The 27310-nt window shown below is 47.1% G+C and overlaps 1 protein-coding gene across 1 annotated transcript; it reads right to left on the bottom strand.

The window, feature by feature from the left end:
* Positions 1-1267: 1267 nt before the first annotated feature.
* nop53 (NOP53 ribosome biogenesis factor) lies at positions 1268-27191 on the bottom strand. The gene is made up of 13 exons (XM_080218315.1): positions 26981-27191; positions 24252-24316; positions 23107-23191; positions 20521-20708; positions 19295-19365; positions 16107-16202; positions 14707-14811; positions 13409-13585; positions 11577-11752; positions 8153-8219; positions 5612-5688; positions 4701-4757; positions 1268-1352 (listed from the first exon to the last, which is right to left on the bottom strand). Exons 1-13 carry the CDS (start codon positions 27172-27174, stop codon positions 1346-1348), a joined length of 1365 nt encoding a protein of 454 aa, XP_080074441.1. The 5' UTR covers positions 27175-27191; the 3' UTR covers positions 1268-1345.
* Between the last annotated feature and the right edge of the window lie 119 nt (positions 27192-27310).

The following is a 27310-nucleotide window of genomic DNA, read 5'->3' as shown; positions in this document are numbered from 1 at the left end:
TAGGTCCTATCCCTTCTCTTCTTATCCTTTTACCTTTCACATATTTATAGAATATGACGTGGGTTAGGTTGCAGTAGGAGTTATACTGTGGGTGATGAAGCACTGTGGAACTGTGCGGTACAGTAGAGCAATGGGAATGGGTCCTGTTGAAACTTTCTATCCCTAAGGCATATATTCCGTCCAATGTTAAAGAACGGATTTTACTGGAGTCGTTCCCACAATCTGTCTGGAATCTGGTCAATCTCGGGCAGTGTGAAAGCAGCTCGATAGCTCCTCCTGGTGGTTTAGTCGGTGGCATCAAGCAAACCAACTGCAGCAACCCACATTTCCATAGGTCCTAACTTAGCCGAAGATTCCAGCACTATTGATGTGAACATTATCAGACTGAATTTAACATGGAGTTGTACCCAGAGACATTTGGATAGATGGTCAAATGGTGGTTTTAAAGAGCCTCTTAAAAAAGACACGGTGTGGGATTTGCAGGGCGGCACAGCGGTTAGCACGGCTGCCTCACAGCACCAGGGACTGGGTTCGATTCCCAGCTTGGATCACTGTGTGTGGAGTCTGCACGTTCTCCCCGTGCCCGCGTGGGATTTCTCCGGATGCTCCGGTTTCCTCCCACAGTCCGAAAGACATGTTAGTTAGGTAGATTGGCCATGCTGAATTGCCCCTTAGTGTCAGGGGGTTTTAGCAGGGTAAATACGTGGATAGGGCCTGGGTGGGATTGTGGTCAGCGCAGACTCAATGGGCCGAATGGCCTCCTTCTGCACTGGAGGATTCTATGACAGGAAGATCCCACTGGCAGCGAAAGGTGGGAGCTGCTGTTAAAGTACAGAATGACATGTTTGACAAATAATGTCATTGGATAAATTTCCAGAAGTGACAGCTTGACACACACCCTAACAGAAATAAGAAAAACCACAACATGCATCATTCCATGTGGGTGGCACAGTGATTAGCACTGCTGCCTCACAGCACCAGGGACCCGGGTTCAATTCCCAGCTTGGGTCACTGTCTGTGCAGAGTCTGCACGTTCTCCCCACGTCTACGTGGGTTTCCTCCTACAGTCCGAAAGACTTGCTGGTTAGGTGCTAAACTCTCCCTCAGTGTATACGAACAGGCGCCAGAGTGTGACAACTAGGGGATTTTCACAGTAAACTTCATTGAAGTGTTAATGTAAGACTTACTTATGACAATAATAAATAAAATTCTGAAGTTTAAAATCAGCCATAAGTTGAATACAGCCAGTTATTGAAAAGACCATCTGTGTTAGTAAACGCATCAGATACTTTACTGGCAGACATGAAAAATATTTCAGTCATCAACTTCACCCTCGAATCTCTTCCTACAACCTGAAAAACACAATTTCATAAAAATAACATTTTAATATCATAGTCTGGGAGACTCCATTAAGAGAGAAGCAACAACAGCAGGAATTTAAAGAGCATTTCCCACAGCACAATTGCGGTGATTATGGAGTGAGTGCCTCACTGCTCAGTTTAGAGGTGTCACATCGAACTCAAACCATTAACTCTGATTCTCTCTCCATAGAGACGGCCAGAGCTGCTGTGTTTTTCTTTTTATTTCAGCTCTGCAGCATCTGCAATATTTTACCCTACGGCTCGGTATTGGTGACGGTTTAGCTGGGAGGGATGGCTTCAAGGGCATCGTGGAATTAGTGCATTGCATGTAAAAGTGTGTGGGCGAAATGGTATGTTATCCTGAAGTATTCCCAACAATGCACTCACGGGCCCAGTGGCAATACTGAAGATACTATCACCCTGTGACAGATCCTGCCCTCCAGGGCAGATTAACAATTGCAGTTTGGACACATTTTTCAACATAAGAAGCAGGAGCAGAAGTCGGCCATCTGGCCCCTCGAGCCTGCTCCGCCATTCAATAAAATCATGACTGATCTTTTTGTGGACTCAGCTCCATTTACCTGCCCCCTCATCATAACCCTTAATTCCTTTACCATTCAAAAATAACATTCAGTGAGATAGCCTCAACTGCTTCACTGGGCAGGGAATTCCACAGATTCACAACCCTTTGTGTGAAGAAGTTCCTCTGCAACTCAGTCCTAAATCTGCTCCCCCTTATTTTGAGGCCATGCCCCCTGGTTCTAATATCATCTGCCAGTGGAAACTGCTTCTATCTTGTCATTTCCTTCATAATCTTACATGGTTCTATAAGGCCCCCCTCATTCTTCTGAATTTCAATGAGTATAGCTCCAGTCTACTCAGTCTCTCCTCATAAGGCAGCCCTCTCAACTCTGGAATCAACCTAGTGAATCTCCTCTGCACCCCCTCCAGTGCCAGTATATCCTTTCTCAAGTAAGGAGACCAAAACTGTACACAGTACAGGTCTGCTCATTCTTCTGAATTCCAGAGACACAACCTCAAACCTTCCCTTAGCACAGCAGCAGATAAATAACTTGGAGTCTCAAGACCTGGGAGCCTGTATCTTGGGTGTGAAGCCACACCGTCTTGCCGCATTAGGCAGCATTGAAATCTGGGGAAGTACAAAGCCGCCCATGGTAGCTTAGCTAAATCTGACTCACTTCCAAACTGAGATCAATCCCGGGATCCCACTGAAGACTCATGTGTTCATTTCCAACATCTGACCGCCCCTTCATGGGAAGTACCAGAATCATATTGAGATTAGTAGATTTGGCCAAACACCCCCTCAAATTATTTAATGACAGAGCCTGTGGTGAAGGAGCAGAACTGCAAGATTGATGAGAAAGGAAAAGTTTGCAAGTTAAAACAAGATGTATGGAGCACCAAACATAGTTTACAAAGACTAGACTAAAAAGGAGACATTGAGCGTGGGGGCGGGGAGAAGGAGAGAGAGGGAGAGAGGGAGACAGAGAGAGAGAGGGAGACAGAGAGATCGGGGAGGGGGAGAGAGGAGGGGTGAACAAGGAGAGGGCCAGAAATCTGAAGGACAGGGCGGAATGCACAACTTATCATCAAATGGGCATTAGAGAGTAATAAAGGATGGGGGAAAAAGGGGGAGCAGTGTCATTGCAGGGGGGAGGCAAGGGCAAAGGGCAATGCAGTTCTGGGATACGTTCAGGGTGTGGGGGCTGAATCAGGATATGAGTACAGGGAATAGGGGAAAGAGCCGGCCGAGGGAACTCCAGGTAGTGAAGCAGCCATTTCCAGAATGCGCACAGTGCTTATTCCAGACGTTGGGGCCTCGCTGAGGGAAGGTTCTGGGTTTGCCACGTTGTTGCTAAAACTCTGCTACACATAAACAGGGGAACGGAACAGGGGACAGCACTCGGTCTCCTGCTTCAATTCAGAAATTAAAGAGGGCACACTTAAATCAGCACAAAGTGGAAGCCGTAAGTTTGAATAAGAGTCAAACATAATAGAAAAGGCCCATCGAGTCCACACCGACACTAACTACCACTAAAGCTGAGTTAATCCCATCTTCCTTCACTTGTCCCATATCCTTGAATGTTCAGATATTTCAAGTGCTCATCCAAATATTCTTTGACGATTGTCAGGTTTCCGGCCTCCAGTACCTTCCCAGGCAGCGCATTCCAGATTCCCACCATCCTTTAGGTCAGCAATCTCCAAACTCCGATCCGGCTGTGGCCTGTGGGAGACCCTGCTCTACGTGGAAAAGTTTTTTCTCAAATCCCCGCCCCCTCATTCTAATGCTCTGCCCCTCGTGACTGACCCTCAACCAGCTGCTCCCTACCCATCTCTCTATACCCCTCATAGTCTGGTGTTACTAGCAAGTCTGAGTCTGCGATGCAGGCCTGAACCTCCGTCCCATGTTTACAGTATCAAATTTTTTTTAAAAAAGTTGTCTCTAGATTCCGTGTCTCAGCCGATCACGTTTTAAAGAATGATTATACTGATCTAAAACAAAATATCAGCGCAAGCTGAAATATCGGAATCAACTTAAGGGGATGTCAGCAGATTTCTGCAAAGTTTGGGGGAAGTGTATGCAGTTTGTGGTCTGGGCTGGATACCGGTGACCACCAGCCAAGAACAGGCAGCAACACTATGCACAAGCGCTGCTCCTCTGAGTGAGACTGTGTGTCTGCGTTAGCTATAGCTCACCCTCACTCCAGAGTCACTCCGTGAGCACAGAATCCAAACTTCTCAATGCAATTAAGTTACTGTGAAGATCCCCTAGTCACCACACTTCAGCGCTTGTTCGGGTACTCAGAGGGAGAATTTAGCACAGCCAATCCACCTAACCTCCACGTCTTTTGGACTGTGGGAGGAAACCCTTGCAGGCACAGAGAGAACGTTCAGACTCCGCGCAGTCACCCACGTCGAAGGTCGAACGCCGGTCCCTGGCGTTGAGAGGCAGCGGTGCTCACCACTGCGCCACCATGCCGCACTTTTGCAGGTTAGGTGGATTGGCAGTGCTAAATTGCCCCTTAGTGTCAGGAGGATTAGCAGGGTAAATCCATGGGATTATGGGGATACGGCCTGGGTGGGAATGTCAGTGCAGCCTTAATGGGCCGAATGGCTTCTTTCTGCACTGTAGAGATTCAACTCTATTTCCCCATCTTATCCCCAATGCGACAAGATTGCCAGAAGGTGCACTTAGACCAGCGCAGGTCTTTAAATCTCAGACTGAACAGCAATGCGGCAGCAGTCTCAGTTAGCCGCTGCAGGGTTAGTTAATAACCAGATTAGCTTGCAGTGCGATTGTAGAAGCTGGAGACTTACGTCACTTCTCTGAACGCTCTCTTCTCAACGTATTTTAACTTGTGCTTCCTCTTGAATCTAAATGAAGAAAAATAGCAAATTGAGGCCAATACATTTTACTGAAAAAAAAACTCAATCTTCTCGCAAAACTGGGACTGCACCCCCCCTCCCCCCGCAGAATGTGAAACACTCTGTAGTACTAGGCGAAAAGGAGAAGGGTTCTCCCTGGTTTCACGGCCATTTTATCCATCAACCATCATCATTACAAAAACAGGTCATCGTGTTATTAGTCTCTCTGTTGCCTGTGGGATCTTTCTGTGCACCAATTAGCTGCCCCACTCCCTACAACCGAGTTAACACTTCCAAAGCGTTCAATTGGCTATACAGTGCATTGGGGCATCTGAAGCAGCAAACGGTGCTATATAAATGCAAGTTCTTGTGGTGTACAGTAAAAAATAAAGTTGCCATGGTCCCAAGGGGACTGGTGGTGATTTAACCCAAGAGTCACCACACCTCAGATGAGGGGACAAAGCTGAGGAGGGGAGCCTTCATGAATAACCTTAGCTGGTACAGGAATTGAACTCGTCCTGTCGGCATCGCTCTGCATCGTGAACCAGCCACCCAGCAACATACAGGAGGTCCAGGTAATGTGTGTTACTGAGCTATTGAACAACGGAGGGCATCACTGCCATGTCTGATTCCATCCGAATGTGATGAGCTCTTTCCAATTAAATCATTGGACTGCCAATCAGGAGCTGTGGGAGGGGCTGACTGACTTCATCCCTCTACCCAGTCCGAGTCGAACAGTCAGAGTCTGTTTACTGCCCCACCTGAAGTGAGTTAAATGGAGGTCAGGCTCAGAGCAGGTTCTGCCCTGCTTAACAAAACATGTTCTCATGCCAACAGTTCTGCAGAAGTCACACTCCACTTACTTTGCTCTTATCCTGGGTTCAATCAAATTTCTCTTCTGAAAGCTCTTAAATCGGTCAGCCAGGATGTTGCCCTCGGGCTAAAACAAACGGTATAGAAGATGTTAAATAGAAATCACAGAGACACACTCCCAACACAGCTCAAAAAGGAACAATTATTAATCCCGCAGTCTTAAGCAGTAGAACTCCTCAAACCAGTTTCAAATTCAACCCTGGGTAAAATAATCTTCTGGGTGGGAATGACACAGATCTTTCCGCAGTCAGGTGTCTGCCAAGCTGCTTTGGCGAGAGGGAGGCAGGGAGCATCAGAGATAGGATCAAATATGACCGAGGTACCCAGGGAGAGTATTCTGGATGATGTGCAAAATGCCCTGGCTGCCGACTTAGTTAGCTCTTGCTTTTCAGTCTTTACTTAGGATGGGTGATTTACCCAATCATCACAGGTAGACAGGGTGGTGAAGAAGGCATTTGGCACACTCTCCTTCATCAGTCACAGCACTGAGTACAGGAATTGGGACGTTATGATACAACTGTACAAGACATTGGTATGGCCACATCTGGAGCACTGTGTACAACTCTGGTCGCCCTGCTATAGGGAGGATGCTATTAAACTGAAAAGGGGGCAAAGAAAGATTGAGAAGGATGTTACCAGGACTGGAATGTTTGAATTATAAGGAGAGGCTGGGACTTTTTTCCCTGGAGTGTAGGAGGATGAGGGGTGATCTTATAGAGATTTATAAAATCATCAGGGGCATTGAGAACGTGAACAAACAAGGTCTTTGCCCTGGGGTAGAAGAGTCCAAAACTTGAGGGCAGAGGTTAGAGATGAGGTGAAAGATTTATAAGGGACCTGAAGGGCAGCTCTTTCACACAGAGGGTGATGCATGTATGAAATGAAGTGGTGGTGGAGAGGGATTCAGCTACATTTAAACAGGTACACGGATGGGAAAGGTTTAGAGGGATATGGACCAAATACAGGCAAATGGGAATGGGTCAGTTTAGGAAATCCAGACAGCAGGGGGGAGTTGGGCTGAAGGGCCTGTTCCTGTGCTGTGTAACTATCCCGATGTTCCCAACAAATACTAAAAACCTCTGGGAATCCTCTAGGATTGAAATCACACCACCAACCACTCCCTTCACCTCGGAATGCTATCAAAGTTATCATTATAGAATCCTGACAGTGCAGAAGGAGGCCATTCAGCCCATCGAGTCTGATTGACCACAATCCCACCCAGGTTCTATCTCCGTAACCCCACATATTTACCCTGCCAATCCTCCTGACACTAAAGGGAATTTAGCATGGCCAATTCACCTAACCTGCACATCTCTGGCGTGTGGGAGGAAACCGGAGCACCCGGAGGAAATCCATGCAGACACAGAGATGGTAGCATGGTGGTTAGCACTGCTGCCTCACAGCACCAGGGTTCGATTCTCCGCTTGGGTCACTGTCTGTGTGGGGTTTGCACATTCTCCCCATGTCTGCATGGGTTTCCTCCCCCAGTCTGAAAAACGTACTGGTTAGGTGTGTTGACCCAAACAGGCGCCGGAGTGTGGCAACTAGGGGAATTTCACAGTAACTTCATTGCAGTGTTAACATAAGCCTTACTTGTGACTAAAAAATAAACCTTTTACTTTAATGTGCGAACTCTACAAAGACAGTAATCCCAGGCCGGGAATTGAACCTGGATCCCTGGCACTGTGAGGCAGCAGTGCTAACCAATGTGCCGGCGTGCTTCCAGCAACAATTCCATTCCTCCCCCCTCCCCGCAGGAAAATCACAATCTAATTCCCCCAAAACAGTAACACACTCACAGACATACCACCCCAGACACTGGTACACTCTCAGTCACTCCCTCAAAACACTGACATGTCCAAATACTATCCCCCTCCCCCCATGCCGAAACACTAGCCAGCCATTCCTGAACCCACTTCCAAAACAACATCAATTTGTTCAGGATTAACGAGCGAGTGAGACAACAGAGACAGAAGTGCACAGATCACACTGAGCCCAGGCCGAGAGCCTCCACCAATCGTCTTAGATCCAGGCGGGTCAGCCAGTGGGTTGAAGACGTTCCAGATAATTGCACCCTCTCTGCCCTCAGATCCCAGAGCAAAGCCCACTTGGCAGTGCCCCGGAAACCCTGAGCTATCTTCACATTCCCATCCAGGGATGGGAATACTTTGTGCGCAAGGATGGCTCTCATCATCGGGCAGGGTAGGCATCGTACAACCGCTAGCTCCAAGCTTCAGGAGGAGGCAGAACTGACAGAGAAATGGAGAGGGGCTAGGCAGGGAAAAGAGTTATGGAAGTGATAGAATAATGATCAGGTGGATCCCAACAATCTCTTCCTATTCTGTACGTCGCACGCTCAACCTGCATTACCCAGAAATGGGGCAGCATCACCATGTTCAGAAACCGACAGGGAGGCGGGGGGGGGTGTGTGTGTGTGTGTGTGTGCGTGCGCGCGCGCCGGTGGAGGATTTGTCATAATGCCAATCACCAACATCCAGTCAGAGTATGATAAACACCGCAGCAATACTGACCTTTAGAGCTCGGAGCGTACCACCAAGTTCGTCACTGAGCTGCACCTCAAGGTCAGGGTCTTCGTACCTAACGGGGGAAATAAACACACAACAGTCAGCACGTTACTCCGTCAACAGCACCCAGACAAGGGTCCTGGGAAAGAACAATGATACAAGCTGCCACAGGTGAAGCGAGCTGTTTCCTGTTGCTGCTATGCAGTGGCACTCTCTACCGGCCAGCCAAAAAGGCATTCTGCCCATCACAAGTGGGTAACAGGTTATATGAATTTCAGTGCATAAGCTGTACGTCCCAAAAACCAGTGGATTGTGTTAAACAGCATGTGTTAAACAGTCACTGTTTGCAATGGGAAGGTACAGACTGTACCCCGTGCTTGCAAAGCAATAATAAGGACAAAGAGAATTATAGCACAGGAACAGGCTCTTCGGCCCTCCAAACCTGCACCGATTGTGTTGCCCCTCTGAACCAAAAACCGCCCCCAGCCTTCCAATCTCTGTATCCCTCTATTCCCATCCTATTCATGTATTTGTCCAGACACCCCTTAGAAGTCACTATCGTATCTGTTGCCACTACCCCCTCCGTAGCAGTGAGTTACAGGCACTCACCAAGCCTCTGTGTAAAAAACTTGCCTTGTCCCTTGCATCTTAAACCTGTGCCCCCTAGTAATTGACTCTTCCACCCTGGGAAAAAGCTTCTGACTATCCATTCTGTCCATGCCTCTCATAACTCTGGAGACTTCCATCAGGTCACCCCTCAACCTCTGTCGTTCTGATAAGAACAAATCAAGTTTCTCTAACCTCTCCTCGTAGCTAATGCCCTCCATACCAGGCAATATCCTGGTAAATCTTTTCTGCACCCTCTTTAAATCCTCCACATCCTTCTGGTAGCATGGCAACTAGAATTGAACACTCTATTCCAAGTATGGCCCAAGATTCTATAAAGCTGCAACATGACTTGCCAATTTTTAAACTCAATGCCCTGGCTGATGAACACAAACATGTGTATGCCTTCTTGATTACCTTCTCCACCTTGTAATGTCCAACATTAGATGTGATTCCATGATTGGACAAATAATCCTTGGTGTGCTAAAAATTACACTGACAAACTATTTAAGATGATCACTTGGGCTTGCAGTGTGGCACATGGGTGTACTGGAAGCTACATACATTTGTACACATGGCCTTGTACTTTGTAGACAGAAAGAACAGGTACACACGTTGCGCCTGTTTCAGCTAAACAAAATTAGTGACAACCATTTGCTGGTTTGTTCCTCAGGGCAATGCCTTGACCAGAAAAAAGCTGCCTGGTTTAAATTTCAAACAATGCTCGGCAGTTAACTGTCAGTCACCATCAAGTGGTGCATTCTCCACGGTAACAACTGCACTTGCCAACCAATCAGCACTCTCTTCTCATACAGTATAAAGTTGCTGTTCTCTCCCAACACTCGTATTCTTGCGATTGTCCTGATAAGTGCAAGACAAAAAACTTTGACGAAACGTCTTTAACCACATTTCTAATTTTCTACATTGGTCGTTAAGTACCTTCAAAACTGTCAATATGCTACAGAATCGACCAGTGTACAGGGACTCACCTACCAACTGGCCCTGGCCCCCTCCCCATCCCTTAATGAGCTGAGGCCACCAATAACACTGAACATTACTGACACTTGCTCTCATGACTGTCAAATGAGATAGTATCAAATCTGACAGAAACAGGGCAGGGCATAGAGTCGCCTATCCCTCACTCCCGCTACATCTGCATTACTATTTCTGCACTCATTTGTTATATGGTACCTATTTCCCCAATTTATTTCCAGCTCAAAATCACATGACCCTCTCCTGCTGGCTCACAACACCCTCTCCCTGCACCAGGCACACTGCTTGACCAACCACCCCATCCACGCCTACATCCACGCAGAGGGGATCACCAACATGGGTGCCAATCACTGGTTGCCAAAAGACCCTGTTTCTTCAAGAAATATATTTATGTCATGTTTTTTGTTTAAAATTCAGCTATGTTTAATCAGTGCTGCTTTGTCTGCTCCAGAAAGCCCACATACTGAGAATTCAGAAGTACAATTAATCCTAGACAACGAACTGCTTGTTTTAATCTGAGCTAATATATTTTTTGTTTATTTTTTGTTTTCTCTTGGGTTTTCAGAATAGAATTTAATTAGGTTGATTGCCAAGAGAGTCATGTGAATGGGAGAAGCTAAGTTTACAGAGACAAGCAGGCAGATTCTGTTTGAGTCTGCAAGAAGCAAGTGCTTTTCTCTCTCTCTGGAGGCTGCTGGTTGGGAGTCCGAAGACAGATGTCTCTCTTTGAACAGATGTTCAAAGGCTTTAGGACTAGGAACAAGTACACACACATAATCCTGTGTTGTTTTGCTAACAGAGTTTGAAAGGGAGTTTGAGTCTATGAGGAATATTGCTTAAACTGGAAATAGAGACAGATTACCAATTAAAAAAAAAGTACAGCATAGCAACAGGCCCTTTGGCCCTCTAAGCTTGTGCTGATCATGCTTGCCCTAACTAAACTTAAAAAAAAACCTTCTGCCCTTACTCGGTCCATATCCCTCGATTCCCTCCCTATTCATGTACCCATCCAGATGCCTCTTAAATGTTGTCAATGTGCCTGCTTCCACCACCTCCTCTGGTAGCATGTTCTAAGCATCCACCACTAATTTCCTCCTTTCATCTTGAACCTTGCTTCCCCCATGTAACTGACACTTCCACGATGAGGAAAAGCCTCTGACTATCCACCCTGTCGATGCCTCTCAATTTTGTAGACTTCTGTCAGGAATTGTATCTGGTCATGTTTAACTTTTTCAATTGTTAAAAGTTCAGCTAATTCATTGGTTGTATTTAAACTGTATTGTTAAACTAAAGTTTGTTTTGGTTAAAGCTTCCTAGTGTCCACAGAATTTTGCTTGGAGTTAAATACCTTATCCTCACACTAATGCCAAAATTTTAAAAATTCTCGGGGTCTAAAAGTCATTTATTAGTCACAGTAGGCTAACATTAACATTGCAATGAAGTTACTGTAAAAATCCCCTGGTCCTCACACACCAGCAGCGTTCAGGTACACTGAGGGAGAATTTAGCATGGCCAATGCACATAACCAGCATTGTCTTTCAGACTGTGGGAGGAAACTGGAGCAGCCGGAGGAAACCCACGCAGACACTGGAAGAACATGTAGATTCTGCACAGACAGTGACCCAAGCCAGGAAGCGAACCCGGGTCCCTGGCGTTGTGAAGCAGCTAGTCGGGCTTCATAACGTATCTTGGGGTTTCTGACCTGGTCCCTAACAATGGACCAAAAAGCACCACAGCCCTTTGCCCTGCTCCCCCATCCACATAGCCGTCTCCAGCCTGTCACATGTTAACCAGACTCCTTCCCATCCCAAGCAACACTGAGACGACTTACTTCAACCGGCCCAGGCGTCGAGTCTTGTTGACCTCTGCTTTCTGTTTCTCTACGCGCTTGGCTTTCCTCTTGGCCAGCTTAAGCTCAAACTGCTTCACTTCACCCTTGATGGATCGAAGCCGGAACAGATCCTGCTGTTTCCGCCGGGCCTCCTTCTGTTCCTTCAACCTTTGCTCCTAAAAGGAACAGAATGCACGTTGAGAGAATGGGTCTCATACAGATTACTATCTCAGCCACAGCCGGGTAAATAAAAGAGTTAAATGCACAGAGGTTCAAAGATCAGCATGGGAGAAATGGCTTTCTATTCACACGGCAATGACACCGGAACGGAGGGGAAAGACGGAGCTGTACCGTGAGAACTGCCTTCACCTGAACCATTGGGTGGCAAATGGAAAGGTGACCTTTATTGCAAGCAGAATGGAATATAAAAGTAGTGATACACTGCTGCAGTTGTACAGGGCATCGGTGAGACCACATCTGGAGTGGTGCGTACTATTATCATCCCCTTATTTAAGAAAGAATATATATGTATTAGAAGTATTTCACAAAAGAGTCACTCGACTGACATGGGTGTGTTATATTGAGGAAAGGATGAATAGGTTGGGCCTGTATCCATTGGAGTTTGGTTTAGTTTTTTAGTGTCACACGTCGGCTCATATTAACACTATGCAATGATGTTACTGTGAAAATCCCCTAGCTGCCACACTCCGGCACCTGTTCAGGTACACTGAGGGAAAATTTAGCATGGCCAATGCACCTAACCAGAAAGTCTTTCAGACTGTGGGAGGAAACCAGAGTATCCGGAGGAAACCCACACAGACACGGGGGAGACGTGCAGACTCCGCACAGACAGACAGACAGTCACCTAAGCTAGGAATCAAACCCAGGTCTGTGGCGCTGAGACAACAGTGCCAACCACTGTGCCATCCAAGAAGAACGAGAGATGATCTTATTGAAACATACCAGATCCTGTACAGGAACTTGACAAGGTGGATGGGAGAGAAGATGTTTCCCTTTGTGGGAAAGACTACAATTAAAGGACACAGTTTAAACACAAGGCGGTCTCCCAAATAAGATGGTGATGAGAAGATGTTCTTTCTCTCAGAGGGTTGAGAATCTTTGGAACTCCCTTCCCCAGAAAGTAATGGAGGTAGGATCATTACATATAAAGATTAACGATGGAGTTTAAAGAAATCGCAGGCTAAGTGGGAATGTGGAGTTGAAGACACAATCCGATGACCTTGCTGGATGGTGGAGCAGGCTCGAGGGGCTGAACGGGCTAATCCTGCTGCTACGTTCCAATGGTCACACCTTACCTTGGATTTGCAACTGCAGGATGTATGGAATCACCCGAGGTTTCTCTCATAGACAATGCGATAGGGAGGATGCAGAGGAATTTTCTGTACCATGATGGGAGGAAAAGATGCAGCGTAGGTTTTGGATGAAAACTGTGCTTTGAAGGACAGATGTTTCAATACATATTTTTGTTAGGCAAGGGGGTTCTTGATTAACAAGGGGATCAGGGGTTATGGGAAAAAGCAGGAGAACGAGTGTGAGAAAAATATCAGCCATGATTGAATGGCAGAGCAGACTCAATGGGCTGAGTGGCCTAATTCCGCTCCCATATCTTATGGTGCTGCCCCAGCACAGAGCAAGATCCTGCAACGCAGTTAACATCAGATGGTGTGCTTTCAGTGATGTTGACGGAAGGATAAATATTAGCCCCAGGACACCAGCCTGAACTACAACAGATAAACAGAGTTAATTTAGTTCAACAAATAGTGAATCAAGCTCAAACGGCTGAATGGCCTTTTCCAGAGTTCCACACCCACCTGCTTTTTAATTAGTTTCTGCCTTTTCCGTTCCCTTTCTGTTTTCTTGTTACGACGAACGGCATTCCGGACGGGGCCATCTTCAGCCACTTCACCATCCGCTTTGGCAGGTTCCGCTCGCTCTTCATCCTCCGAATCCACCAGCAGACCCTCGCACAGTTCCCCGAGCACCGATTCCTGCAAAGAGAAGCAGCTGGTCAGAACTGGGAGGGGATTCTTGCATCAGGAATGCACCAGGAGCAAGCAGCCAGATCTGTCACAGGTTTCAGGGGAGTTAAAAACCAATGCCCGTGGGAACCGTGTCCCAGGAAGAGAGGGAAATGATACCAAAAAGTGCATTTGCGTAACACAGTTCCCAAACACTTAGACACCTCTAACACTTTACAATCATTGAAGCACTTTCAAAGTGTCATCAATTGTTGCAATGTAGGGAACACAGCAACGACTCTAATAAATAATAAAGTTCATTATTAGTCACAAGTAGGCTGACATTAATAATGCAATGAAGTTACTGTGAAAATTCCCCAGTTGCCACACTGTGGCACCTGTTCGGGTACACTGAGGGAGAATTTAGCATGGCCAATGCACCTAACTGGTGCATCTTTGGGCTGTGGGAGGAAACCGGAGCACCTGGAGGAAACCCATGCAGACATGGGGAGAATATGCAAACTCCACACAGACAATGATCTAAGTTGAGAATTGAACCCGGGTCCCTGGTGCTGTGAGGCAGCAGTGCTAACCACTGTACCACTAGAACCAGAGGGCACAACGTCAGGCTAAGGGGACAATCTTTTAGAAAGAGGAGGAATTTCTTCAGCCAGAGAGTGGTGAATCTGTGGAACTCTTTGCCACAGAAGGCTGTGGAGGCCAGGTCATTGAGTGTCTTTAAGACAGAGATAGATAAGTTCTTGATTAATAAGGGGATCAGGGGTTATGGGAAAAAGCAGGAGAACGGGTGTGAGAAAAATATCAGCCATGATTGAATGGCAGAGCAGACTCGATGGGCTGAGTGGCCTATTTCTGCTCCCATATCTTATGGTGCTGCCCCAGCACACAGCAAGATCCTGCAACGCGGTTAATGTCACATGGTGTGCTTTCAGCGATGTTGACTGAAGGATAAATATTGGCCCCAGGACACCAGGCAGAACTCCACCCTGGTTCTTCTTGGAAATAGTGGACGTGGAATCTTTGACAGCCTCCCCAGCAGGCAGACAGGGCCCCGGTTTCACGCCCCATCTGAAAGACACCATTTTAGACAGTGCAGCAGTCGCTCAGCGAGGGCAGTGAATGGCTCCTACCTTTGTAGCCAGTTCCTCTGCAGGTGGATAGGCCACTTGCCGATTAATCTTCTCCTCGACTCTCAGCCTCTTCGCCTCCACCTCATGAGCTTCCAGTAACAAGGCCTGTGTCAAGAGTTAAAACATCTGTCAGTGTGCATCAATAATACAACTCCCATCAGCCGTAATGGGACGTTCAACAGTAAACATTATGCAAATACACTGGCATCTGATAACTCATTTGAAGTGTTAAAGGAATAATCATCATTGACAGGAGAAAGATTTTTAATAAAAACCCCATCTCTACTCGAGACAGAATACCCACAATACTGTGTCTTCAAGGAATGTGGTTTCACCATGTTTCTGCGCCAAACGTGTTTACTAGTTCCTTCCATTTATCAGAGCCACGTTGTCTGGATCCAGAAGCACCGTATTGTTAATGCAGCAACATAATTGATCTTAAAGGATGCAATGTTTATTTTAACCTGAACTAATACAGTGCTCTGCTATTTTGCGTTTCCCCCAGGATATTGCAGAGTAGGGTGGATTGGCAGGCAAGGTCATATGACTGGGTACAGTTGGGCTTTCACAGAGAACTCAAGGGTAGTCTGCTTTTGGGGATTTTTAGAGAGAGCTCACCTTCTCTGTACCTCTTGCTCTGCCTGAAGTGGAGACTGGAATCTGCCAAGAAATAAGCCTTTTGCTCAGAGATTCATTCTACTGTTTGGGGTTGGAGCTTTCTCTAGAAATTGCTGTATAAACAATAGAGGAGAGGTGTCTGGATCACTCTCCACAAGCATCAGAAGGCTGGAAATCTGGTACCTAAGTAAACGTCTTTGGTTTCTGTGCTAATTGGTTCTAAAGAAGGGATTTACATCTATGGGGGTACTGCTAAATTGGAACAATAGAGATAGCTAGCTGTTAAGAATTATACTTTGTCACATTTAAGTATTTTAATTGGTAAAAGTTATATTATATTGGTTATATTCTAACTATGTTCTGAAATAAAGTTTGTTTTGGTAAAAGTTTCCTTGTGGGTCACTTCAATCATACCTGGAGTGAAACATCTTCCACTTACCCTAATGCCAAAATCAAATGTAAAAGTTAGGGTCTAGGCTAATGTTACAAAATACCTTGGAGTTTCTGATCTGGCTCTTAACACAAGATTTAAGGCAGCTGAGTAGTCTCTTCTCACTGAGGTTTATTAGCCACAAAGCAGAAACTGCTACAGAGTCTGGTAACATTTGTCTGAAAGAGCCAGTATAAACATGATGGGCTGAATAGCCTCCTCTGCTCCCCATGATTCATTTCCAACAGCTGCTCTCTCTAGTTCCATTTCTGCAGACACTCACTCTCTCAGGCTGTGATGATACATTTGCAATGAGAAGGGAATGGAGTGCCGACTCTGAGAGCCCATGTACCTGATGAGATTCGAAGGTGGGATTGTACGATCCGCCAGGTGCAATCACTTCTATCGCCGCTACCTGGGATGGCTTTTCGTTTAGCTTGAGCGGACGCTGTTGAAAATTTTAAAAAAACAACAGTTTGAAGACAACAATATCCTTCGTCCCCATGTGCAGACAGACATTGACTTCCTGAGTGAAGAACACACAAGTTCGGAGTAGGCCATTTGGCCCTTTGAACCTGATGCACCATTTGATAAGATCGAATTGTAGTCTCACCTCCATTTTCCCATCTCCCCTCTCTGCCCCTCACGCCCCCACCCGTTAATTGAGAACTTACCCAACTCGAACAGTACTCAGTGACCCAGCCTCCACTGCTCTGCAGGGAAGAAAATTCAATGGACCAATGACTCATCTTCTCCTTAAATGGGGGAATCTTTTCTTTAAAACGGTGTTCTCTAGTTCCAGCCTCTCCCACAAGGGGAAAACATCCTCTCAGCATCTTATATGTTTCTATAAGATCACCTCGACAAGGAAGTTAGATAAAGGAGAACAAGTGGACTTGATTTATTTAGATTTCCAGAAGGCCTTTGACAAGGTGCCGCATAGAAAACTGTTAGAGAAGTTAAGAGCCCATGGTGTTAAGTGTAAGATCGTGGCATGGATAGAGGATTGGCTGACTGGCAGAGAGGGGATAAAGGGATCTTTTTCAGGATGGCAGCTAGTGACTTGTGATGTGCCCTTGGGACCACAACTTTTCACAATACACATTAACGATTTGGAAGGAGGAGCTGAGGCACTGTTGCTAAGTTTGCAGATGATACAAAGATGTGTAGAGGGACAAGTAGGATTGAGGAAGCGGGGGGGCTGCATAAGGACTTGGACAAGTTAGGAGAGTGGGCAAAAAAGGGACAGACAGAATACAATGTGGAGAAGTGAGAGGTCATGCACTTTAGGAGGAGGAATGGAGGCATAGACTATTTCTAAATGGGGAAATGCTTAGGAAATCAGAAACACAAAGGGACTTGGGAATCCTTGCTCAAGATTCTTTTAAGGTTAACGTGCAGGTTCAGTCAGCAGTTAGGAAGGCAAATGCAATGTTAGCATTCATGTCGAGAGGGCTAGAATACAAGAGCAGGGATGCACTTCTGAGGCTGTATAAGGCTCTGGTCAGACCCCATTTGGAGTATCGTGAGCAGTTTTGGGCCCCGTATCTAAGGAAGGACGTATCGGCCTGAGAAAGGATCCAGAGGAGGTTCACAAGAATAATCCCTGAAATGAAGAGCTTGTTGTATGAAGAATGGTTGAGGACTCTGGATCTGTACTTGTTGGAGTTTAGAAGGATGAGGGTGAATCTTATTGAAACTTACAGGATACTGCGAGGCCTGGATACAGTGGACGTGGAAAGGACGTTTCCAGTATAGGGAAAGCTAGAACCAGAGGGCACACCTCAGGCTGAAGGATTGTGAAGGGACAATCCTTTAAAACAGAGATGAAGAGGAATTTCTTCAGCCAGACGGTGGTGAATCTGTGGAACTCTTTGCCGCAGAAGGCTGTGAAGGCCAGGTCATTGACTGCCTGCGTAGGTTCTTGATTAATTAGGGGATCAGGGGTTACGCAAAAAAAGCAGAAGAACAGGGAAGAGAAAAATATCAGCCATGACTGAATGGCGAAGCAAACTTGATGGGCTGAGTGGCCTAATTCTGCACCTCAGTCACTGGATACAGGCTCAGCCTGCCAAGCATTCCTCATAAGTCAAGCCTTTCATTCTAGGAAACAGGTTCCTCTGAAGTGATTCCAACACAAGTATATTCTCCCTCGAGTAAGGAGACCAAAACTGCACACAGTAATCTCCTTGTGGTCTCACCAATGTTCTGTGCAGTTGTAGCAAGACTTCCCCACTTTGATATTCAATTCCCCTTGCTATTAGGCCAACATCCCATTTGCCTTCCTAATCCCTAAGGTTGTCATTCGGCCCACCAAGTTTGCACCAACCACAATCCTACCCAGGCCCAATGCCCATAACCCCATGCATTTATCCTAGCTAGTCCCCCTGACATTAAGGGAAATTTAGCATGGCCAATCCACCTAACGTACACATCTTTGGACTACGGGAGGAAACCAGAGCACCCGGAGGAAACCCACACAGACACGGGGGGGAGAATGTGCAAACTCCACACAGACAGTGACCCAAGCCAGGAATCGAATTGGGGTCCCTGGCGTTGAGAGGCAGCAGTGCTAACCACCATGCCATCCCATTTAAGGGCACAGAGTGGGAACTGTTTAAGTCCCCATTTAAGTTGCATATGTTCTTTTCTTCCTGTCAAAGTAGACAAGTTCATATTTCTGCATATTATATTCCATCTGCCATTTTTTAAAATCTGATTATTGTCACATGTATTAACATAATGAAAAGTATTGTTTCTTGCACATGCTATATGGACAAACCATACTGTCCACAGAGAAGGAAAGGAGAGAGTGCAGAACGTAGTGTTACAGTTACAGCTAGGGTGTAGAGAAAGATCAACTTAATGCAAGATAGGTCCATTCAAAAATCTGATGGCAGCAAGAAACTGTTTGAGAGTTGGCTGGTACGTGTCCTCAGACTTTTGTATCTTTTTCCCGATGGAAGGAGGTGGAAGAGAGAATGTCCGGGGTGCGTGGGGTCTTTGATTATGCTGGCTGCTTTCCCGAGGCAGTGGAAAGTGTAGACAGAGTCAATGGATGGGAGGCTGGCTTGTGTGATGGACTGAATGAATTCTTTGTCCATTCAGATTTAGAAAGTATATTTTTACTCCCTCCAGCCAAGTCAGAAACACCGGGGAAGCCACTGTGACAGAAGAACCTTCTGGAAAATAGAGTTCCGCAGATGATCCCATGATTGCGGTCTGGTACAAAATACTTCTAACAGAAGTGGTGCTCTGTACAGGGGTGTGTGCAGGATAGCATTATGACACTATCCTGTTATGCAGCCGTAAGGGGGATAGAAAACAAACCAGCCATGATCTAACTGAGTGGAGGTACAGGTTCAAGATGCTAAATGGTCTCCTCCTGGTAACACAGCATCCGAGTGCTGCAGTGACAGAGGGAGAGAATGATGTATTGCTATACTGAATTACTCTCATTACTGCAGATTACCTCACTCAGTCGACGCAGAATAAAATCCTCACCCAATTACAGCAGTCTTATAAATCTCAGACACCTACCTTCAGCCGTTTCTTCTTCGTCTGTTCCAGGAACCACTGGTCTTTGCCTTCCAGATCCTTGTCTAGGGGACCTCGAAATAGCAACAGACAACCATAGTGAGTCGAAAATGTACATTACAGAGCGAAACTTCTCAATAACATAGCAATTTGCACTAAGCCTCACTTGGTATCCCAATGGTCACTGAGCAATAACCAATGTAGGTGCGAACCAGACTGACCACATGCACTCTGCTCTAATCTTTCTGCAGCCAGTCGAACAAGGGCTGATACAGGGGGCCACAGCAGCTTCTGACCAGAGAACCAAGCGATTCCCAATAAGAATAGTGCAGATGCTGGAAATCGGAAATCAAAACGGAAATTGCTGCAAACACTCAGCAAGACCATGGGGTGGTACGGTGGCATGGTAGTTAGCACAGCTGCCTCTCAGCGCCAGGGAGCCGAGTTCAATTCCAGTCTCAGATCACTGTCTGTGCAAACTCCGCACATTCTCCCCCATGTCTGCATGAGGTTTCCTCTGGGTGCTCCAGTTTTCTCCCAACACTCCAAAGGTGTGCGGGTTAGGTTGATATAATCTACAGCGCAGGTGGTGGTCATTTGGCCCATCCAGCCTGCACTGTCAATAATCCCACCCAGTTCCTGTCCTATCCCCATAATCCCACATATTTACCCTCCTAATTTCCCCCTAATATTAAGGGGCAATTTCTCACGGCCAGTCAACCCAACTCGCGCCTACAATTGGCCATGCTAAATTGCTCCTTAGTCAGGAGCATTAGCAGGGTAAATATGTGAGGTTACAGGAATAGGGTCTGGGTGGGATTGTGGTCGGTGTAGACTTAATGGGCCAAATGGCCTCTTTCTGCACTGTAGAAATTTTATGATGCTAAGACACCTGTGTCTGCAGTGAGACAAACAACAGTTAATGTTTCAGATCAATCTGGTGAAAGTTCACTGACCCAAAATGTTAACTCTGTTTCTCTCCATAATTACTGACTCCCCAGCAGTTTCCTTTTCTCAATCTCATTCTACCAACACAGGCTGGGGAAGATTGAGGCTAGGTGGGAACAGCACCTCACCACAAATCACTCCCTCTTGACAGTGAGAGATTTGACATCAATGAACAATTCGGAGAGTGACTGTGGGGGTGGAACTGGACACCTGTACAGGTGACGGAGAATTCAGAACGTAGGCGTTCCAGGTGGATAAAAAAGGGTAGGCTCCTCTCTTACTTGCGGTTGACCACAGGTCATAGAAGTTCCTGGTGGGGTTGTTGTTGGGGATGAGTTTTGTTTTTGCCACAGGATTCAGGAGCCTGGCATTGAGCAGTCGCTGTTTCCGGGGGATAATTCCTAAACGCTTCTCACTTTCCGCTTTCCTTCTGAGCTTCCGACTGTTTGGAATTTGATGAGCTAAAACACTGGAGGGATCAAGTTATAAATATAAAAATTACTCACTTTTAAAAGAAACTTAGGTAACAATTACAACAAAATACCAGCTCATGAGGAAAGATTCTCGTAACAACTGAAAGGATATTGCCTGTTCTGGAGGGCATATTAGCTATGAGGAGATTGTTTTCACTGGAAGGATAGAGGTTGAGGGGAGACCAATATAGGTCTACAAGATTAGGAGAGGTGTAGACAGGGTGGATAGTCAGCAGCTTTTCCCCCAGGGTAAAAGGATCAACTACAAGAGGGCACTGGTTCAAAGTGAGGGAGGGATTTAGGGGAGGCATGCAGGGAAAGTTTTAATAGAATCCCTACATGGCAGAAGGAGGCCATTCAGCCCATCGAGTCTGCACTGACCACAATCCCACCTATTCCCGTAACTCCATATATTCACCCTGCTAATCCCTGGCGTTAAAGGGGCAATTTAGTTTGGCCAATATCAGCGGGTGATGGGAGCCTGGAACCCACTGACAGTGGAGGTGGTGGTAGCAGGCATGTTAGGAATGGTCAAGACGTATCTTCATAGACACATCAAAAAGAGGCAAACAGGGGGAAAGAAACCATATATCAACACATGCTAGGTAGGCCAAAGGACCTGTTCCTGTGTTACATTTTTAACTTTATTTATTATTGTCACAAGTAGGCTTACGTTAACACTGCAATGAAGTTACTGCGAAAATTCCCCCGTCGCCACATTCCGGCACCTGGTCGGGTAACTGAGGGAGAATTTAGCACCTAACCTGCACATCTTTGTGGCGTGGGAGGAAACCGGAGCACCCGGAGGAAACCCATGCAGACACGGGGAGAATGTGCAAACTCCATACAGACAGTGACCCAAGCTGGGAATCAAATCCAGGTCCCTGGCGCTGTGAAGCAGCAGCACTAACCACTGTGCCACCCCTGCATTTCTTTGTTCTAATTCTATTTATCTGGCCTTACTCACGCTGAAGTCGGGGGAATCACTTGGTATGGGCTCCTGCTCTACCCAAGACCACAAGAAACTACAGAAGGTCATGAACAAAGCCCAGTCCAGCCTTCCATTCACTGACACTGTCTACACTTCCCGCTGCCCCAGAAAAGCAGCCAGCATAATTAAGGAACCCATACACCCCGGACATTCTGTCTTCCATCGGGAAAAAGATAGGAAAGTCTGAGGTCGCTTACCAACTGACTCAAGAACACCTTCTTCCCTGTTCCCATAAGACTTTTGAATGGACCTACTCCCACTAAATTGATCTTTCTTTACGCCCTAGCTATGACTGTAACACTGCACTCTGCACCCTCTCCTTTCCTTCTCCCCTGTGTACTCTATGAACAGTATGCTATGTTTCTAAAGCAAGCAAGAAACAATATTTTCACTGCATCTCAATATATGACAAAAATAACTCAGATCAGATTTTTCCTGGGTCTAAACATGTCAGTATCCTGGTACAATGGCAGTTAGTGCTAAACATATGTAATCCACAGATAACAACAATCTACAGACAAAAAACTTTACAAACCTTCCTTAGGAATGCTAATAAACAAACTCAAATATTGCCACAATCAGTAATACGATGCACCCCATCCCCACCAGTACTGAACCCCAGTGTTATACAGCAACAGACCCGTCCCCACCAGTACTGAACCCCAGTGTTATACAGCGACAGACCCGTCCCCACCAGTACTGAACCCCAGTGTTATACAGCGACAGACCCAACCCCACCAGTACTGAACCCTGGTGTTATACAGCAACAGACCCGTCCCCACCAGTACTGAACCCCAGTGTTATACAGCAACCGACCCGTCCCCACCAGTACTGAACCCCAGTGTTATACAGTGACAGACCCAACCCCACCAGTACTGTATCCCAGTGGTATAGTGACAGACCCATCCCCACAGTGCTGTGCCCCAGTGTTGTACAGTGACAGACCCATCCCCACCAGTACTGTATCCCAGTGTTATATAGCAACAGATCCATCCCCACCAGTACTGTACCCCAGTGTTATACAGTGACAGACCCAACCCCACCAGTACTGTATCCCAGTGGTACAGTGACAGACCCATCCCCACCAGTACTGTATCCCAGTGTTATATAGCAACAGATCCATCCCCACCAATTCCGTACCCCAGTATTATAGACTCAGACCCGTCCCCACCAGTACTATACCCCAGTGGTATACAGTAACATTTTTGTAACATTCCCCCCATCCCCACCAAACTTTCAACCTGCACCCTGGCAGTTCTGTGCCCAGTATGATTTATAACCATACGCGTACTGAAATCCTCAGTTCTGTAACAATTATGTGTATCACATCACTATTTATAAAAGACAGATTTCCGTGTATTTTAGTAAAATCCAATATAGGCTGATATCAGATTGGTACTTACTCTATAGGAGCTGGAACCTTGGAGTCAGATTGTAGAATCAGGTCGATTCTCAATGGCTTCAATTTTCCTTTATTGTGGACCAGATCTACAAAAGCAATCAAACAATTATCTCCCTGTACAGGTAAAGAATTTAAAAATCCAGCAATAAAGCACTCACCGCGCACTCCCCTCCCCCAGGTCCGACACACACACCACGTGATCATGTGCACATCACCTGTCATGATGCTCGTTGAGGGACTAACATCAGCGCAGTTTGCCTAGAACGCTCACACACTTCTTCTTAACTAGTGACCATCTATCTTTTCTTACACCTACACGAGGGTGGATGGGGCACATAGCTCTGGCGGGGCAGCTCACTCTCAGTCCTGCGCCTGTATTGCACGCTCAAGTCAGTGGCTAGAACTGCTGCTTCACAGCGCCAGGGATCTGGGTTCGATTTCCGACTCGGGTCACTGTCTGTGTGGAGTGCACATTCTCCCCGTGTCTGTGTGGGTTTCCTTCTGCTGCTCCGCTTTCCACCCACTATCCAAGAGACATGCTGGTTAGGCATTTTGACCATAGTAAATTTCCCTCAGTGTAACCAAACTGTGCGGCAAATTCTCACAGTAACCTCATTGCAGTGTTAATGTAAGCCTACTAATAAATAAACCTAATCTGACAGGAAAGCTGTTTCTGAGTGAAGATTACAGAAACTATAATTAAACATCCCAAGAGGCTTCAAAAGGGTGTTATTAAATGAAAGTTTCATAATGGTTAGCACTGCTGTCTCACAGCGCCAGGGACCTGAGTTCAATTCCCGGCTTGGGTCACTGTGTGGAGTCCGCACGTTCTCTCCGTGTCTGTGTGGGTTTCCTCCCACAGTCTGAAAGATGTGCTGGGTAGGCGCTAAATCCTCCCTCAGTGTACCCGAACAGGCACCAGAGTGTGGCGCCTAGGGGATTTTCATATTAACTTCACTGCAGTGTTAATGTCAGCCTACTTATGACAATAATTAATGAATAAGTAAAAGTATAAAGCCACCTAACTTTCTGGCACAGGAGACAAGTGTAACTACACAAAGAACCAGAGCAAAACCCATGGCCACATGGTTCTGTAACAGCTCAAAAATTTCTGGGTATTTCCAACTGCCAGTGGACATTTCTCACCTTTTTCATCATTGCCAGTATCAACAAAGAACAGGTTTTCATCCAGCTTTTCAGACACAAGGCCACTGAAAAGAAATGCAAAAATAGGAGACAAATCACAACCAGTTTGTTACAGAAGAATCTTACCACATTACAGCCGCAAGATTCTTCATTTAATTAACTTCACGCACTGTTACTGAGACCCTACTGTGGACAATCCCAATCAATAGACCCAAGGAGCCCTTGTGGCACAGTGGGTAGCGCACCTACAGCGGGACCAGAAGCTCTGGGCTCAAGTCCAACAGAGTAAGAAGTCCCACAACACCAGGTTAAAGGCCAACCAGTTTATTTGATAGTAAAGCTTGTAGGATTACTATCAAATAAACTGGTTGGCCTTTAACCTGGTGTTGAGAGACTTCTTACTGTGTTTACCCAGTCCAACACCGGCATCTCTGCCTCAAGTCCAACACCAGGACTTGTTGGCCACAGAAGGAGCGATCAAGGTGCTAATAATCAGTTTGGAAATCCTTCCACCATCATTCAGAGTAAAAGAGTCTGCGTGTGACGCTACGCTAAATAAACAGTCCGCACACTCCACACAATCAACTCGTTAACATTCACTCTCCAGAGCGTGCCACTGCCACGCCCCCCTCCCTCCGCCCCCCTCCCCCCCTCTTTCTGCACTGTAGGGGGGAGGTGGTGTGCAAAAATTGTGTGTCTGATAGTAAGAAGTCTCACAGCAGCAGGTTAAAGTCCTACAGGTTTATTTGGTACTAACCTAGCATTGTGAAACTTCTTACTATGCCCACCCTAATCCAACACCAGCATCTCCACATCACGTACGTGTGTGTGTGTGTGTGTGTGTGTGTGTGTGTGTGTGGGGGGTGCATTTTATTTGGGAGGGTTAGTTTTTTTTGGGAAGGGTTGGAGAAGGGGGTATTAGTGTGTTATATTTGGGGGGGTTGTGTGTGGCAGGGTTTGTGTTACTTTTGTGGGGTTTGGGGGTATTAGTGTGTTATATTGGGATAATTGTTTTGGGGAAGCTAGTGTGTGGAGGGGTATATGGGATGTTGGAGATACGTGTGTGTTTTATTTGGAGGTGTTGGGTTTTTTTGGGGGGGGGGCTGTGTTATATTTGGCATCGGTTGATTATTTTGGTGGGGTTTGGAGGTGATGTTAGTTTTATATGGGGGGTTACATTGTTTTGTGGGGGTTAGCATGTGGGGGGTTGGGAGGGGGTATATGAGGGTTAGTATGTGGGGAGTTGGGAGGGGGTATATGAGGGGGGTTTGGAGGGGGTATATGAGGGTTCGTATGTGGGGGGTTGGGAGGGGGTATATGAGGGTTAGTATGTGGGGGTATATGAGGGTTAGTATGTGGGGGGGTTGGGAGGGAGGATATGGGGGTGATGTTGGTGTTATATTGGGGGGGTTGTGTGTGGGCTGTGGAGGGTATATGGGGGGAAGGGTTGGCATTATATTGGGGGGTGTGAGGTACATGCTATATTTGGGGTAGGGGTATATTTGAGGGTGTGGGTGATTGTTTCAGGAGGGTTAGTGTGGCGGCGGTTATATTGGGGTGTGGAGGTATATGAGGGTGTGTGGTTGGTGTTATATTGGGGGTTAGGATGTAAGGGAATAGTCTGGAGGATTGAGAGTGGGTATAGGTGTGTTTTATTTGGGAGGGTGATCGCTTTGGGGGTATGAGTGAGTTATATTGGGAAGGGGTGTATGGGGGGGGTTGGTGCTATATTGGGGGGGGGGGGGGGGGCAGCACGGTAGCACAATGGTTAGCACTGCTGCTTCACAACTCCAGAGAACTGGGTTTGATTTCCGGCTCAGGTCACTGTTTCTGTGGAGTCTGCATATTCTCCACATGTCTGTGGACCTCTGGGTGCTCTGGTTTCCTCCCACAGACCAAAGATGTGTGGGTTAGGTTGATCAACCATGCTAAAATTGACCCTTAGCGTTCTGAGACGTGTAGGTTAGACGAATTAATGGCTAAAATAAGTCAGGATATGGGGGTAGGGCCTGGGTGGGATCATGGTTGGTGCAGATTCGATGGGCCGAATGGCCTCTTTCTGCACTGTAGGGATTCTATGATTCTAGTGTTTGTGTGAGGGTTATATTGAGTGGGGGTGTTGAGGCTATTTTGGGGATGTGTTGAGGCCATTTTGGGGACGTGGGGGCTATATGGGGGTGGTGTTATATTGGGGATGGGGGAAAGATTTGGAGTTATGGGTGATTGTTTTAGGGTTAGTGTGTGGGGGGTATATGGGGAGTGCGGGGATTGGGTTGTTTTGAGGGCGTGTGGGGGTGGTATGAGGCAGGTATGTGGGGGTGTTTTTTCGGGGGGCTGGGGGTAGGGGTAGCGGGGGGGGATGGTTTTGCGGGGGGGGGGTGGTTGGGGGATGGTTTTGCGGCGGGGGGGGTTGGGGGATGGTTTTGCGGGGGGGGGGTGGTTGGGGGATGGTTTTGCGGGGGGGGGTGGTTGGGGGATGGTTTTGCGGGGGGGGGTGGTTGGGGGATGGTTTTGCGGGGGGGGGTGGTTGGGGGATGGTTTTGCGGGGGGGGTGGTTGGGGGATGGTTTTGTGGGGGGGGGTGGTTGGGGGATGGTTTTGCGGGGGGGGGGTGGTTGGGGGATGGTTTTGCGGGGGGGGGGTGGTTGGGGGATGGTTTTGCGGGGGGGGGTGGTTGGGGGATGGTTTTGCGGGGCGGTGGGAAGGGGGGGGGTCTGCTTTGTCACTCACCCCACCGCGCGCTCCTGCAGCCTCACATCCTCCAGAAAATCCTCCACCTCACTGATATCGCTGTGTTTGATCCAGTTTTTCTTCTTGTTCTTGTTCAGGCGCCGGCGGCGCTGCTGCTGACCGGGGCGGGGGTGCGGGGCGGCTCGGAACGGCAGAAAGCCCGAAGCCGGAGCCGGGCCCGAAGCGGCCGCCATGACAGAGAGACAGCGTGGGCCCCGGGCCGCAGATTCACCACATCGGCTAGCAGCTCCCGCAACGGCCCAGACACCCTCCCCCCGGCTCCGCACTCAGTAAATACACCCGATATTTCTCAAACCCACCACCCACTCC

This window comes from Carcharhinus amblyrhynchos, unplaced genomic scaffold, assembly GCF_965287045.1.
Source record: "Carcharhinus amblyrhynchos unplaced genomic scaffold, sCarAmb.v2.hapA scaffold_37, whole genome shotgun sequence".
Taxonomy (NCBI): domain Eukaryota; kingdom Metazoa; phylum Chordata; class Chondrichthyes; order Carcharhiniformes; family Carcharhinidae; genus Carcharhinus; species Carcharhinus amblyrhynchos.
Note: the sequence above shows the minus strand (reverse complement) of the source record. Positions and strands in the feature narration are given on the sequence as shown.